Source organism: Rhopilema esculentum, unplaced genomic scaffold (assembly GCF_057945365.1).
Source record: "Rhopilema esculentum isolate cy_ngs unplaced genomic scaffold, ASM5794536v1 HiC_scaffold_23, whole genome shotgun sequence".
NCBI classification, from domain to species: Eukaryota; Metazoa; Cnidaria; class Scyphozoa; order Rhizostomeae; family Rhizostomatidae; genus Rhopilema; species Rhopilema esculentum.
This window is the reverse complement of record NW_028300834.1, coordinates 581,324-598,739: the sequence shown is the minus strand read 5'-3', so window position 1 is coordinate 598,739 and position 17,416 is coordinate 581,324. Positions and strand designations below refer to the sequence as shown.

The window sequence follows — 17,416 nt, the reverse complement described above, 5'->3', positions numbered from 1 at the left end:
GCATTGCCATGAGTTTTGAAACGTAGCTTTGACTGAAATTTCGACCAATTATTAAAAAGTTGGAATGGGTACTCATAAGAAAATACATTGCTAAAAACAAGTAAAAACGTTTTTCTTGGAATCCCCCCTCCCTCATACTTTTTACGGTTGTGTTGTGGAGCTATATCAGTTGAATACAAAAGGCTATTTGAAAAAGTCGATGAAATTCGATCTGCCATCATTTAGAAGTTAAACGTCAATACTCGGATAGTGAATATCAAACATTACCGTACCGAAAAGAGATAACTGACAACAATAATCGATTAGATATTGGAAATATATTTAATATTTGCCTCGTTGAATAATCATTCCATTAAGCAAAATGTTCTAAGTAGCGCAACTATTTTTAAAACAGAGGCACTCCCGTTTATGACATAAGCAGTAGACATTATATATGAAACTGCGATGTAAACATCACTAAACGTAAATGATTTTCCATTCAAATTTAATCTAGTATCAGCATTGACACCAATAGTTTACTCTGAAATGACATGACATTGATACTGCAACTGACGTCAATGGGTTATGTGCCGCCATCTGCAGAACTAGCAAAACTTGGAGTTCTCCTTCAAGTCTATATATTGAATTGTAAATTCCTTTAACCAATTCAGCTATGATCCGGTAAGTGTAGAAGTAGGGGTAAGTAGGACAGACTGGTGTAAAGGCTTTGAAAACGTTTTGAAAACGTTTGACAAGCTTTGGAAAATCCCGAGTTTTTTATAAAGATCTACATACATTAAGAAATTAATCTTGAAATTTGTTGCTAGATTTATTTAATTTAAACAATACTTTTTATTTGACAATTTTGTAGTTTACCAACCTTTGACGATGCTCAGCGGCCCGCACTCTCTGCCTTTTGTTCTTAAACCAATTGCTGACTTGGGTGACAGTCAGATCTGTGGACTTGGCGAGCTCATACTTTTCCTTTGCTGATGGATAAGGGTTTTTCTCGTACGCTGAACTCAAAACACTCCGCGCTTTCTCTTTGAAACAGTACGTTGTCTGCTCTCCATCCCAGATGGTGCGCGGCAACGGGTACTTTCTCCGTATGCGGTACTTTCCGACAGCGCCAAGCGGTCTACCGCGCTGACGTTCAGCTTCAATGTAGTGAGCTGTTCTCCATAAACTTTGCAGCCGCTCGTGTTGCTTCTTCGAAAATCTCCGCCCTTCCAAAATTGAATATACTTCTTTAAAATTATTTTGATAAAAACTAACTACAGCTTTTGCGATTAAAACACTTTCGTCCTTGTTTATGCCTGTATCTTCTGACGGCAACGCCCAAAGAAATCGACCAAGTCGATCAATCTGTCCTGTGTTAAGCAATGACTCACATACAAGCGCCACTTGTGGAGACGAAAACGGCTTCAAAGTTGCAGCATCATTAGCCTCAATAACAGTTTCTTCCAAAGCGTCACCTGGTAAGTCTTCTCGGCTGCTCATATTTTCCTCGTCGTATGTTCAGCTAATTCAGTAAGCTTTGCAGTGATTATATTTGGTTGTCGAAGATTCGTGCCAATCCTGTCTTCAGCTGGAAAAAAAGCAGTTGCATTCACACACAAGAAATGCTGGTCAAATACGAATGCGTTTCATATATGTGACATTGAAAGCCTTGTTATGACGATCTAGATCGCACATTGTCTCTTGCCAGACGGACAGGGATGGAAAACAAATCGGAATCTTGACGATCTCTTGATCAAACAAAGTTGAAATAAACTCTTGATATATGACGACTACACATCGTATGAACTGTTAAATATTGGAGCAACCACATTATATGTGTGCCATGAGAAAATGTCATATGAGGAAAACATGCATCGTTTTAGCAAATAAAAAATGGTCTGGCTATATTTGTAACTTGTTAGATAAAATGATATGGCTTTGTTTGACATATAAATAAAAAACTGCTTGCTAAGACTTTTTGAAAAGTAAACCTTTTAGAAATAACTAACGTAGAATTAATGACATTTGTTAGTATCTGATGAGTTTGGAATTTAGAAAGGATGAATGAGAACAAATTAAATTGTGTGAGGTAGCAACATGCACTTAGTAGATGGTCCTGGAGAGGCAAAATGGGAAATGAAATTTGCTTGTTTCAGCCCTGGGGAAAGGGATTTAACTTAACGTGGACTAGAAATCATTCTGGGATGACCTTTGTTTGGAATTTTGCGACCGCACTGCGAAGGATTTTTAAACAGTGCCTCCTTGCAATGGGATTCTGCCTAGAAATGGCTGGGAACTGAGATGAAAACTCCCCCACCTCAATTCATAGTGAGAATTGTTCCACTAAAATAGATATTTGCATAAGAGTTAGCTACAATAAATCTAGAAATAATTTACATAATTATTTCAGGATACTTAAAATTTATACAGCTAAAAAACCAGTATATGAAAATATATTTTTAAGAAATAATATTGTCTTTTAAGAAAATACGTTTTTTAAGAATGTGTTTTAGGTCACCTTGTGCCACTTAAAAAACCTTGGGCCACTTAAAAGTCATTTTCAATTGGATGAGAATTACTAGAATTTGCGTTTGCAATTATAGAAATCAACTAAAAAATTAAGTTAATCGGAAAATCAGGATTGAATGTGTTGAATATATCATACCAAATGGTTTAAAAACCAATTATAAAGCACCAATTTTTTAAGTATCCTAAACCCCACGTTACCGAAAGGTACTGAACCTTTCGTCTCAGATTCAAAGTATTTATAACCCCAAACAACTGTTCTACTTGTTTATAAAACATCTTTTGAGAATCTTTAATACCTTTCCTAGACCGATAGCACTTCAATGAAGCCATAGCTCCTTTTTGCAGTGGCCCCTCAAGTATCCAAATTGCTTCCGTGATTTGTGATTTTAATGGAAAGGGAGTGGATGGCAGATCAAGTTGACTCCCACAATACTTTGAGATGTGTGTCTGAATTTTTGCTATGGACAGTTTAAGCTATAAAAAGTATTGAGATATATGCTTTGAAAAATTATATACTGGGTCAAACAGCCGGCTCTCAAGTGGTCCACTATTTTGTGGTATGACTGCAATCTCATGACGACAGTTTAGAAACCTTTTTGCAGATTGACAATAAAAGCCTTGAGTTGACCTGGAATGCTACGCCGCATCTAGAGGCAATTTTCTGTTGAAGGACCCGCCTAAAAGTAATCTTTGAATTCTTAAGCATTACTCTGTTCAACAGGAGAGACCGTTAAAATAATCTTTATGTCTGTAGGGCTAACATGAGAACGGGTGTCTGCCAGCGAGCCAGCTTTAACAGGACCGGGAAATTTGTGCACAAAAGGGGAATTCAAAGACTACTGCTTTGCATTGAGTGAGATATAGGAGGGCTAGTGAATTTCAAGAAGTTAACACCTAGATGTAAGATTCTAAGTCGAGTCAAGCGTTTCTTTTTTATTACTATCTAAGACCCTGCAACTCTACATAAGATTTGCAAAGAAGATTTCGTTCTTCTCCGTTTTTTCTTCATTGTCTCTTCTTTCTTTTCTCTTCTCCTCTATCATCTTCTCTTGTTAACTTGATATGTAAAACTTAATCAATATGCACTTTTACCTCTGGATTACCTCTGGATTACCTCTGTATGATAAGTGTGCTTAGAAAAATCCAGAGCAGCAAATTAGCTGAATGTTCTGGTATCTCTGTGTACAAGAAATTCGAAATCTACTCAACAAGAATTGATGAAAATGCAGGCAAAATATTCTGATGCAGCGAGGAAATGACTTTAGACTAATAATAAGAAACTTATAAAGCTATTTCTTGTACTAAAATACGGTAAGTTAAGAAACTCATCTCAGGGACTTTCTTTACGTGTAACTAGGAGGGTAGTTGCCCCTCCAGACCAGTTGACGTTCCATTGTTATCTTCTTCCTCATTGTATAAACAATGGCTTGCCCCAAGATTATTTCTCTTCAAAAATCCTGTGATTCACAAGTCTAACAGGATTTCAAAAGTTTCTTATGAAGATATAGGTGCGATTAGGTACATAGTAAATTTCACGTATTCGGGAACAAAAATCTTGACAGGTATGAGTTCAGTGACCCTGAAATAATGTAAATGTTTAAAACTAATTTTGCCAAGCAAGAACAACTGTTTTGCTGCACAGCTGTTACAATTGGTTCAGGTGCAAATAAATGGCAATCGAAATCTGCTATCGATTTCAAGTGTTTATAAAAATGTTTTCAAAGCGACACAAAAATATGACCCAACACTTAAAGACAAGCGACACAAAAATATGACCCAACACAAACAATATATTGATAAGTAGAAATATCAAATTTTTTTCAATAGAAACGGTCCTTTTGAATAAAAACTCTGCAAATTTAGCCCCAAAACCTGGATTTTTGATAAAGAGATCAATTTATTATTGAATTCAGAAGTTTTCGTGAACACCAAGTAAGCTGCTTTTTGTAGCAATATGATGTAAATTTGGTATGGGTTTTATCCATTTGGTCTGTTTTCAACCCGTATTATGTAGCAGTGCCAACTTAAGGCATGCTGCTACTAGGCCTGGTAGGGAATGGGAACGGGATGTAATAGACTTTGAAAACAACGGGGTTTAAGGAAAATTCCTAGCCCTAGTTGATAGAAGGTATGACAAAGGTTTACCTCTTCTCGCAGAATTTTGCTTCTAAAATAGCCTGTCCCATTAAATTTCCTTACCTGGTAGCTTGGCCCATAATTTCAATACAAGTTACAATACACGATTCTTTATATAAGAAACCTAGCTTGAGGCCTAGTTCTGGAAGTTTCTTATTTTTGGACCTTTTTTGATCGAAATGTAGTACTAAAAGTTCCTAAATAGTTCCGTAGTTTAACTGCACATTTGGTGCCATGAAAATTGAACATAGAACGTTTAAATTCTGTACTAGTCAGTGCCGTCGGAACGAAATATATATTGGGGGAAGGGAGCTGCTAATGTTATCCCTTCTCATTCAGTACACTGTTATAAAGGAAACATATATGCAATTATTAGGAGGATCAAAGCCCCCACCCCCCAGCCCTCCCGGTTCCGACGGGCCTGCAAGTGTCGCTACATTCTTAACTGTAGCTAGAAAACAAGATAAAAGACAGAATAAAGACTGGAAAGATGTCCCAGTATCATTGTGGCATGAAATCACGCGCCCGTTTAATTAGATGTCTTAACTAGATAGGTAAAAGACAGTAGAAAGGAAGAAATAAAGTACAAATCGGAGAACACGCAGGTTTACTAGAAAAAATCTAGATATTATAATGGTGGGAATAAGTAATATCAGTAGTAAGACTGGAAAGCCTATCTACAAGTAGAAACTTTCTTGAGCTGAAGTTACTCCTCCACCTTGTGATGATGTTAAAATCGAGTTTCCTCCATTCCCTTAATCTATTGGCTTATGTTTATACGCTCTTTCCTATCAAGGAACTAATAAAGTTGGTATAAATTTATAAAATCTATAGAATACTCTCTTTTTTATAAGAAACTCGCTTCAAGAAATGTGTACTGGAAAATCATAAAAAGCTAAGGAAACTTTGATACTCGTAGGAGAAAGAATTAAGGAACCATTTGATTTTTTAAAAAGCTCAGAAAAACCAAAACTCTGTGAATATCAATTAATATTGGCTGGTTAGCACAAAAATTTAGACACAGAGAATAAAGATATACTCCCATCTAAATACAACATTAGAATTGAAATGAATCACTTATTTTCAGAAATATGACAGGTATTTGAAAATAATAAGATCATTGACAAGGACCAATTTTTGCAGCTGCAAAACTCTGCCTAACTCTTTCTACCATTAAAATTAAATAAAGAGCCCTAAATTCCGAAATTAATGACATCAGTACTGAGAAAATCTCAAGAATACCCAACTTCGACCTTTCTTTTAAAAGAAGAATGTATGCCTAGCTTTTTGCTGCTCGTCTCGTCAACTACCAGCTTACACCGATAGGACTTGCCTTGCACTACATGAGTATTCACTATGGAGCATCAAGAAATTCTTTCTCTAATCAGCAATTTCTATAAACATCAGATATTATTGTCTGACTCAATTTTAGCATAATTCGGACATATCTAAGAATATAAAAATTTGTCCTCACTTTAATGGGCAATTGTAAAAGGGCAATCGTTCACGGGTGAAGGACAGTCATAAATGAAAAATAAACAAGAAACATGGCTAAGTTTTGCGTTTATAAGCATACTTGAACACCATACAATCTGAAGACATACCTCTTGCCCCCGAATAAAAGCATCGCAATGTTCCACTTCAAGTGTAAAGCAATTCAAGTCCCTCGCACTCAAGCATCGTTCTTTGATTGGCAGCTTAAGAGTATGATTTTTACAAGATCTTAACAATATGGCTAATCGATTACTTCATGAGTGATTGGAGGCGTTCGAAATAACCGCACACAACCACAGATATTTAGTATCAGGGCCTGATTGTCGCTTCACCTGGAGCAACTGACTTGTTTCTGACAAGATTTTATTGTCACTGTGTATGTCTTTGTCACATTGCGCACGGGGATCAACGTAGCGATTTGCTAAGCTAATAATGATATACGAATTTTACCTAAGGAACTAAGCACGGGATCAGTGTCTAGCCTTTTAAGTTTTTATGTGATTTTGATTCATATTATTAATACCTAGTGCAAAAAGCTGTGTTTTTAGAAATTACAAAAACTTGACGCTAAGAGAATTCAACACCTAGTCAATCGAAATGAGTTTTCCATTCGAACAGGAAATAGGTGCTTTTCAATTTGTTTTGGGTTAATGACCATTGGTTTAAATCAGTTCAATGTTCACAGATACACCTGGTATTATCGACATTTGGAAATCTCATGATTAGTTTAAAGGAAATTTTATGATAGGGAATCCGAATAAATGTCAAGTAAGAACAGGAAATCCGAATAAAGTGCATTCTGCTCCATGGTGCATATCACTCCACGAAATTATTCTCGTATGCAGTTTCGAAAGAGTGATACAACCCGCATTATTTTGCATGGTATAAAAGGAAGACACTTTCAAACAATACAGCTGTGTTAAACAATATGCATCATTGAGCTGTTTTCTCGTAACTCTTGTCGCTTATATTACTGGTTAACAAAGAATATATTCGGCGAAAAGGAACATTCTTTGCAAGACATCGAGGAGGTCAAGCACCATAGCTACTCATTAAAATGGTTAATTTTCTTCAGGGATTTTTCTTCCTCGGAAAATCTTTTCTAAAAGCTTGCAAGACTTTGATGAGAGCCAAAATTTGTCTGCTCAACAAGAACACGGATAACAGAATCAAGAACATGAACTAAGTGCTAGCATAAAAAAATTATTTTACGTATTATAGGACAACGCACACCCTCCACATTTTTGTACCTAAGGCAATAGCAATAAGAAACAGAACGGGTACTGGGCAGTCAAAATAAAAATTAAGAAACTTAAGTACTTTAACCAAAAATGTCCCCAACAAGGTTTCGTTTGAAAATCTTTCAGCATGAAAATTAATTAAAGGACCTCAGTTGCTAAAATCAATTACATCACAATTCAGAAAAATTATTGAAATTTCCCGGGAAAACTCAACGTCTACGTTTGTTTCTTATAAACAATGAGTGTATACAAATGTTGCTGAATATAACAAGAATTACTCAAGTCTAAATTTTAAAGTTAGATGAGATTTTGAGCTTAAGGGATATTCCATTTATATTAAATCACTCAAATTATTTTGGTTTGATGAAAAATTTATAACTTTATTTTCTCCACAAAGACTGTTTATGTAGTTGTCCCTGTTGTTGATGTTGTTCCTGTTGCTGTTGCTGTCGTTGGTGTTGTTGTTTTTATTGTTGTCAATTTTCATCATTAATGCCATCATTATGATTTTGAATGGTTAAGTATACCAGTCGACATGTTGAAGTTCTTTAGGTATCGTTCTAATTCATCACTGTTTACTTTATTTGCAAAAGGTATTTTTCATCGCAAAAACCAATCCAACGTTTCTGAAAATCCAGAGCGGCAGTCGAGCGTTTTTAAGCCTGAGTTCTGCTCCAAAATTGTATGGTTTTAGCGTGCTCAAATAGTGTAAAATGAGCAAAAAGGGATAGAGAAATGGGCTAGATAAGTCGAAAATTTGGGCGAAAAATTTAAGTTTTGGTGTTGTTTCCTGTACACTTGTGCAAAAGCCTTTACATTGGTAAGATGAAAACCTTATATTCCTTCCTTTTATAGATTTAAATCAACACACAGCCTCTGGGGCTGAGTCTTCCTGAGAGGATTTTATGCAAGTGAAAGACATTCTGCAGACAGCTCAATCTCGCGTGGCTTTGTACAAACCAACTGTAAGTGATATTCTTTACAAACGATGTTTCTGGATGGGTGTTGAGCTGACACGAGGTAAAAGATAAAGTACATTAATAATGAGGCTATTAGCATGTGATCTTTCGATGATTTGAATGCACTTAGAAATACAAACTGAAAACGAATTATGGTTAGATAGAAAATCCGTGTGAAATGATATGCAGGTCTAAGAGGCGGTAATTCAAGTAGGCATTAAGTGAAAAGGGTTAAATCAAAGAGAAGGTTTCAGCAGATAGAAGATATTTTTCAGCCTGTCTTTGTGGGTGGACGATACATAAATCACTCTAAAAGGCGCGTGAAGAGGTGCTCTGTTTGCCTTAGAGTTTCAGTGTCTAATATCGATATTCAATACATTTATATCTTTAAGTAGCAACTTCCCTAAACTGTCTAGGCCATCTATTTGAGATTCTGACAGACCAAGGTTGATGGTTTGGCAACAAACCCTTGGATGCTCAATTTCACTGCAGGGAGGGAGGTCTGTTTCCTAATGTCTCAAGATCAGTTCACATGTAACACTGTTAAGCATTAGTCGTTTAATTTTATGTTTCATGTGAATGAGTAAATGGCCATCTTCGACTTTCCTCATTGGAGTATTTTTCACTTAAGGAATATCTGTCTCGTTGTGGATTGGTTAACAAGAACAATAGCTGGAACAATAGCCTAAACACGATTCCAGCGCTCTGCCATATTTTTTACAATGCGATAAATTAAAGGGGGGCTGGAAACAATAAAAATCCCTTTGTTCTTATAAGCAATCAACGTCGTGACAGATTGCCTTTAATAACCTGGCTATCATTTGAAATAATAAATTTTAAATTATAAAAATTGAAATTTAAATTTAAATAATTATTATTAAACTTGAAATTTAAATGATAGTAATAAAAAGACAGATACTCTATCAAAGATGAGAAATTCCTTACCAATAATGGACCAATAAGGGGAAACATGTCCTTAGAAATTGGGCATCAACAAAAGTAGGCATTGAAAAGCCCCAAATTTTGAAATGAGTAAGAATTACTCCTTTTTGTGAGGTGTATGCTTGTATAAGCTACAATTGCACTTTTTGACGTGACAGAATTAAACAAGAGGTCATATGAGATGATAGGTTTAAATAGGGCAAATTTTGAAGTGCATTTTGTCCCATGCGAAGGAGTAATATCAAGAGGCTCTTGCTAAGATACTTAGAGCGCAGTGTGGTCAGTTGGGAAGCTTTCATTTGCAATTTTTCATCTCTTATCGTTGAAGAGCCTCGTGTTCGAGTAAAAAGAACTTAGTTCGAGAATGCAGAAAACCAAATGACATATTGTTGAATGATTGCTTGACAGCCACGAGCGTTTGTTACAGAGAGCATAATGAAATTTCCTTATAAGAATTGAGTAACATGGAGAAATATTTGATTTTGAAACCTGTTAGCTAAAAAGATGTTTACAACTGGGCGTTGAATATTTAATATCAATATCTAGAATTGTCAATAAATCTACAAGATGCTCAAATAGAAAAGCAATGGTACCGGATATTCCTCTTTAGTTTCTTTTCATTTAAATACACAGTAAAAGAATGCTAACTTTCCTTTTCATTTTTATCGATGTTTTCAATGGGATCAAACTTATAACTCGAGTTATTTGCTTTCTCTCCTCGCGTCATCTTTTCAAGCTCAAGCCCAGTACTCGAAGAAAATGTGCGTGTTTGGAATACAATGTAGCTTTATTCAAACATCGGTACTAGCAATGTACAGTTGATGAGAAGATTGAAAATACGCTTTGAAATGGCTAATGATGCTATCACACTGAATCTGTGGCTTGGGGTTTTTGAGCGGTGATGCAAACGCAGTAAATTGCTCTATTTTCTCAGTTGGATAGCCTTTTCTATTCTAGTTCTTATGCCAAAACATACGATTTTCGTACCCAGTAATAGCTTCAAGAATAGATAAATATTTAAAATTGCAGTTGAGTATTGATTTTAGTTGAGAAGCTTTTTTGTAAAGAAACTCTATTAAGTAAAAGCTAGTATTTTTTCGTTTGAGCCATTATAATTTTTGCAGAAACACCAAAGCCTAAACTGAAAGGCAAGGTTTGCAAATTCACCAGCCTACATGTATTTTTTATCATTCAATGAATGCGATAAGTCTACCACACTATATGAGGCTTGGGTGGGCGATGTCGAAGAATGGCCGCACCTTACGGACAGGTTTTAAACAAATTAACAGGTATCTAACAGCAAATGATGTGTTTTTTGTAATGAAACTAGAATAAATGCCATTTTCTATAGTCGTAGGTAGATTTTTCAAGGAGAGAGAAAGAGAGAGTTAAGAAATTGAAATAGGAGTAAGTATCTGAAAGTGAGGCCCACGAGCAATGCACTGAAAACTATTAAAATTTGAAGCCTGTGTTTGGTGAAAGTTTCTTCAAATTTCGCGAACTTGAAGAAAATCTACCAGATATGCTAAAAAATTATGCTCCATTCATTGGACCCGCGTTACCTACACCCCTAACCTATAATCAAGAAGAGAGCAAATTGAAAACAAAACAGCAAAGACAAGCAACCATATTACTGTAGCCTCTCAAAATTTATTGAGAGAAAATTCACGAGCTAGCTTTCATTCAAAGCGTACTAGCAAACAACGACAATAAAATGAACGTATAAATTACTTACCAAAATGACAAAAATTGTCAGATATTTTAATATATTAATTTTGGTAACTAGTTCATTCGCTCATTATATTGACGTTCTTTGGATAATGTACCACACTCAACCGACATGCGTAATAAGAAACGATGTGGTGTGTTGTTATCTTGGGGTGCATAGTTAAGGCCATAAGATAGGCTAAAAGAAATTTTCTTTTAGCCTTGTTACAAGACCCCTCAGAATAAATGGCCTGGTTATCAGACTACCCACCTTGATGATGACCACTTGAAAGATCATAGCTATTACTATCCGTTGTATCACAACTACTGCTGCCCGAAGTTTGTTTGTACAGGTCTTCACAGCCAGAAAGAAACACTGGGACAAAACATAGTTAATTGAATAGAAACAAAATTATGTGCCTGTTCATTGGCGCTGTCCTTTTAGGGTTCCATTTTTCGATGTTTTACTGTGTTTTTTTTGGGCATCTGATCATAAAAACTTTTCAATACCTTTTAGTATTGATGTTAACAAGACTTTTCAGAATTTAACACCAAACCCGAGAAAACGTTTTCACAGAAACTGAGCATACATAGTAAGCAGACCTTTGCTTTCAAGAATCATCAAGCTGCTACAGAGTCACATTTGCTTAGTATATTTGGAGGAATAGTAGGTGAGTAGATGTAAAGAGAAGTAAACAGAAAGTCAACTTTACTAAGTAAGCCGAATGTCTGATTTAGTAAAATACAATACAATGCTATTGATATACCCAGAGAACTGCATATTGCATCAAAGTAAAATGTATAGCATTATATGACAAAAACATCTTTTGACTACTTAATAAGTTCCTGTTTTTGGTAAAGCCTTTTGCTGCTTGGTTACAACAGAAAAATCAGTCACAAAAATTTTAAGTCATTGCATGCAAATAAATTTCTCAATATCATTAGCGCACAGAAGGTGTGACATATGAGAGATGAGAAAAGAAGATATAGAAAAGCTTAAAGGTAGTGATAGCTTTTCATTAATCTTGCAATGCTATAGTAGGAAAAATGTAGGTTAAAAAACGTTTTAAAGCCCGTGAATTTAGGCTGTTCTGTTTATAATTTACGTCGGCTCAATTAAAAAAGAAGGCTTTATTAGTTTGTCTCTGCTGGGCGTTTGAAAAATTTCCAATTTTAAAGAACGGTGACAGTGCATCAAATCTCAATGTGCCTGTTTATAAGAACAGAATGCGAAAAACCACACTAACAATTAAGCAGCAACAGGAGAAAGAAAAACACAACTTTGTGTACCTTCTTGTAAAAAAATTAGAATTAGTTGTTGCAAGAACTGTTAATTGATTGTAGTCAAGTAAAATCATGGGACCAGAATTAAAATGACGTCATAAATGCAACCAGAATGCATTGCAAATTGACTCCAACAATATCTTAAAAGATTTCAGTCCATCTATAAACAGATTGACAGAAATAATTTGTTGCCAGAACAGGCGTCAAAAATATTATTATCGAAATGACCATGCCTTTCAACGTTGATATAGAAAATGCTAAAATCAAATTTTCTGAAACAGTCAACAAACTTTACAAGCAAAGATGTAAACTTCAGTAAAAAGGTGTTTTACAATGAAAAGTTTTAGCGAGAAAGGAATTTATCAAAGTAAGACAAAAAAGACAATTTTTAATGCCTAGAGTTTTGTCATTGCAAACAACATGCATTTTTCAGACAAATATGTAGGAATTTCATCACTGGATTTTTTCTTTTACAAAATCATATTGTGACAGATAATAAAAACATCATAAAATTGGAAACAAAAACATAACGAATACAAGTGATAAAGATAAAAAATATTGTGGAATAATGCACAGCGATAGGTTTTATGGTTTTCGTTGCACAAAGGACATACAGTGATCATAAGTATCTTGAAAATTTCACTTTATACAAATTATTATTTAGCCAAGAAAATTAAAAAAATAATAAGCTTTGACAATGTGGAAAAAAACTTTTGAAACCGCTTTAAGCTGTCATACAATTCTAGATGTTCAGGAAGCGGGAAATTATCGTGCAATTTATGCAAACTCTACCATGTTTTTAAAGAAACATTTTAAGAAGGAAACAAGCTATCTTCGTGTATTATTTTTAATCCTTAGCTCAATTTTCTGATCTCTTTTATCAGGTCTGTTAGCCAGGCGTGCCAAATCAAATACAGAGAACGTGGTTTTTTGAATTGAGTGCCAATGCTAGGATACAGACACAGAAATTTGATAAACCATCATAAGATACTCTGGGACAAAACATAATTACTAAAATAGGAACAAATCATTTATCCATTCTCAAACCAGTTCTTTTGTTTATTTTCAAGGATGTGCTTTTCAATGCTTTGCCGTCATTGAAATTATTACCATACCAATCTCAACAAATTTATACAGGAGGAGAGAACCTCAAGTTATTAAAAAAGTAGGTTGCAGCAAATAATCAAGAAATGACTTTAAATGCATTTTGGGTAAACCCTTAATCTTTTGTTGCAAGTTGCGATTTGCGAGTTGCTTACGAGTTGCGAGTTGCTTACGAGATGAATGTCGACATACAACTTGCTTAAATTTCATGTTCCGTGATGTTGTGATAGTTTTAAAGCAATTGTTGGGAGACCATTCAATAACTACGTAAGGAGAAAAACAATTGTTCTAACTGGTGTTCTACGCATATTAGAAAACGATAATTTCGTCAGGGATGGCCTAAAGTTCCTAAGAACATGCATATTTTGTGAGATGACTTTGTGAAGTCTCAAGCGGTGGATGTTTTGTGAGACAAAAACTGAAACTTCAGTGAATTTGATTGAGACACAGGATAAAAACTTCATAGGCTACCAGGACATAGTTAGTCGCTAGGCGTAACAGTGTGTGAAACAGCGATTTGAAAGTACTGCACCCTAAAATCAGTTTGACATAATAAAGGATACTGATGTAAAGTGATTTTTAAGCTCTGTTGAAAACACTTGCAACACACCTTCTTCTTACATGTGAGAGGCAGAGACATTACGAGTAGAAAACTACATTACGAATAATTGGACGTAAAGACACTCCAAAAATAGCCATTGCCGAATCACGATTATATTTCTTAAAGGAAAAGGTGATTAATGGTGTATCCTTTAGAAGCAGAGCCAGACATTGTTTGAAAGAAGCAGGATATGCCTTTGCTTTCAATGAAATAAGCTTGAATATATAAAAAACATACCTTGGACTTGACGCTTCTCTTTTGTCACTCCTCTGTTGTCACTCCGCTATTCAATTCGATTAGGAAACACTTCGGGCTTGAATTTAGAATAAAACCAATGCTTTAGCAAGGCTGTGACCAAATCAAGATAATGAGCAGAAAATAAAAATGTTGGAATGTTTAGCGTTTGAAGGAGAAAAAGATCGGTGCATTTGATAACTGACTAGGCATTTTCTAAATCAGTTTTTCATAGAGGCCAAAGCTGTACTCTATCAATGGTCAAGGAATAATGTGACACAATGAGAATTTCAAAGAAAATTCCAAGATTCGCAATCGTGAAAACGATACTTACCAGGCATACAAAGCTGAAAACCAACCACGTTTACTCGTCTGCATCACTTTCAGTAAACGAAGCTTCAAAAGTTTCCATTGGCGGATTGTTGCATTTCTCTATCCACGTGACTGGCACCTGTCAATCCATCAAATATCTCATATGCAACCAATCTTTGCACTCATTCAGGGTAACTATAACAAACTATTTTTAGATTAGCTTTCTTCAAATGCTTTGGCAAATGTTTTTGTGTCCGGGGTGTAATACAAATAAGGAGTGATAAAAAATCAACTTTTTTATACGTCCTCGACCAAACATGGGTTGAAATGTAACACCCACCCATTACATTTGTGTGTTCCTTTACCAACACGTATTGATTTGACCAATGTCAATTTAGTAGAAAGCACTCAAGCATACTCAAACATATTTTCACTTGAAAGGAAAAGGAAATCCTAAATTATTTTTGAGACCATTTTTGGCGTTCTTTTGCACGGTATCAATTTTTTTACATTTGTTGATAAGCACTGTTTTTGGGAATTCTTGCTTTCTGCTTGCACTACTAACATATTCCCATCCATTGGCATCAGCCAGTGACATTATGATATCAGAGAAACGAGTATCAGTTATAAAGTAACTGTGCCATCACACAAAAGATAGTGGATTGATAATCAGGGTCTTTAAGCACCCCTGGTGGGGGGGGGGCTTCCTATGTTCCCAAAAAGTTGTTCAAAAATCTCTTTTTTTCCCAATATTGTTTCTTGAATGTTCCTAAAAACTCTCGAAATCTTTTCAAAATGTTTCCCTTATTCCCATTGAAAATACGAAATAAATCCATGTTTCCTTTAAGAAGGTCTAATAGTGCATTTCCATATAACTACAGCAACTTAAGCTTGAGATTTATCATAAAGAATATACGACACACTTGCAAGACCCGGAAGGCCTCGAAGCAGTTTTTGCTCCCTGGCTGACATAATTACCATTATCTACATGTCTACATTAATTAGGGACCGGGTTTCCCGAACGACCAAGTTCTCGATCCGCATCCTAAGCAACCAACTCACGTAGTTCAGAAATGGCTAGGAACAATCTTTGTAGTACCGTAACTGGCTATTTCGGTTGAGCAATGGCCAGGGGATCATGGGAAATCTAAGAAATTTAATATTACTCGACTTAACTTGCACTGTTTATTTTTCTTCACGGAAGCAAATGTTAGTAAAAAACTATGATTTTAAAATACAATTTGTTTATGTATCAGGAAATGGTAGAAGTAGGTGCTAAAAACATGCGCGTAAGGGCCAGCAGTGTGCATCTTAAATTCAAAGTAAGCAACTCTTATTACTTCAATTTTTTTCAATTCCACAAGGCCTTTTCGTCGTTTTCTAACGTGCATCGTAAACTTATTTGCTTCACCAAATAAATAACCTCCAGTACCCACTAAAAAGCTAATTAGTCTCGTAATTGCAAAAAGTCATACGTTGCTTAGTCACACGCTTTGCTTTGTGTCCTGGGGATTAAATTGTAGGGAGGGGTTGACAAAACATACTTTGAAACATATTTTTGCAAGTGAATGGGAAACAGTAAATTGTCAGTTTCGACAAATCTCTAAACAGGGAGGGGACTAGCTAAACCTCGCTGAAAAAGGTTTTTCTAAGTATAGGATTTGAAAGGTCTTGATGAGCAATGATAACATTGTAAGCATGGCTGCAATTAAACATTACATGACAAAAACAGCATCTGCATCTAAAGCAGACACAAGCTCAATCTGCTAGCCACCCTTCTGATGACGTAAGTAAATTAGTTAATCGCTACACGGCATCGAAAAATCGAACAACAAACTTTTAATTCAAATCTTTATGGCTTTCAATGCGCTCAACATTATGAAATGCTGGGGCATATCTCGCATCTTCATCGTCGTGGTACGTAATAAGATTCGATAAGCTTCATTCACTATTACTACTCTTTTGTTTCAGCTTGTTTACAAATTCAATAATTGTATCAGACTCAAATGCAGAAGGGCTTGATCTGCGCGTTACTATCACATTATAAAGTCTGTCTGAGATCAACATTTAATATCTGGAGGCCTCGACTTTGCCTGCAACGACAGAGAATTGAATACTTATAAACTGGCAAACAAAATGCCATGGAGTGGAAAAGCGGTTCACTTAGTGACATGTCGGCAAGGATGCGTTCTGTCTCCACTTCTGTTCACAATTTGCTTTGAAGTCATTTGTAGGAAGAATTCAGATTTCTGGTGGTTGCCAACTAAAACCACAAAGAGCTGAAGGAGAAATTAGCTTGAAAGTACAGAATGGTTGTTTTATCAAAGGAAACAACTACATTGACTTCATCCAGGGCGCAGTTTGAGCCATAACATCTTGAAGGAAAATATAGGGAACTTGAAACTGGGGCGTTCATGAACCAACAAGCAGAAAGATTTGTAGGGGACTGTTGAAACGAAATCAAATATTTTGGTCATGATTATTTTTAAAGAAATGTTTTCAGAAGAATGTTCATAAGCATATCAACTTTTGGCATATAATGTAAATGAGGCAAACGATCATTTGCTTCCCTGCTTTGAATATTACTACGCTTTTGCTCTGGCTCTAAGATGAATCCCGTTTCCAGCGACATAAAGGGCTAACTCTCTGTTGCAAGCTACCCCCTTCATAATAGCTACTAAGCTATGTATATAATCAAATCTGAAATTTTTTATAAACTAACGCAGGAAATGTACACATTCTTACTCAAACAGCAATTGTGTCTTTTGCAGCACAATCCATTTAATTACTTATGTTCATATTTTCTGACACAATCATCCCAAGAAGAATTTCCATGCTGTAATCAGAATTAGATTTAGTCGTCTTATGTCTTTTCAAGAGCCAGTATTTAAAGA

General features: G+C 35.5%; 1 protein-coding gene across 1 annotated transcript in view; it reads right to left on the bottom strand.

Annotated features, from left to right (window-relative positions):
• LOC148957508 (3'-5' RNA helicase YTHDC2-like) overlaps nt 1-14,727 on the bottom strand; it is a 30,259-nt gene extending 15,532 nt beyond the window's left edge. The window contains exons 1-3 of the mRNA XM_089115181.1: nt 14,545-14,727; nt 14,214-14,289; nt 860-1,567 (exon numbers count right to left, since the gene is read on the bottom strand). Of these exons, the coding sequence (XP_088971307.1) occupies nt 860-1,479 (620 nt within the window). The 5' untranslated portion in view covers nt 1,480-1,567; nt 14,214-14,289; nt 14,545-14,727. The remainder of the gene's footprint in view (nt 1-859; nt 1,568-14,213; nt 14,290-14,544) is intronic.
• Between the last annotated feature and the right edge of the window lie 2,689 nt (nt 14,728-17,416).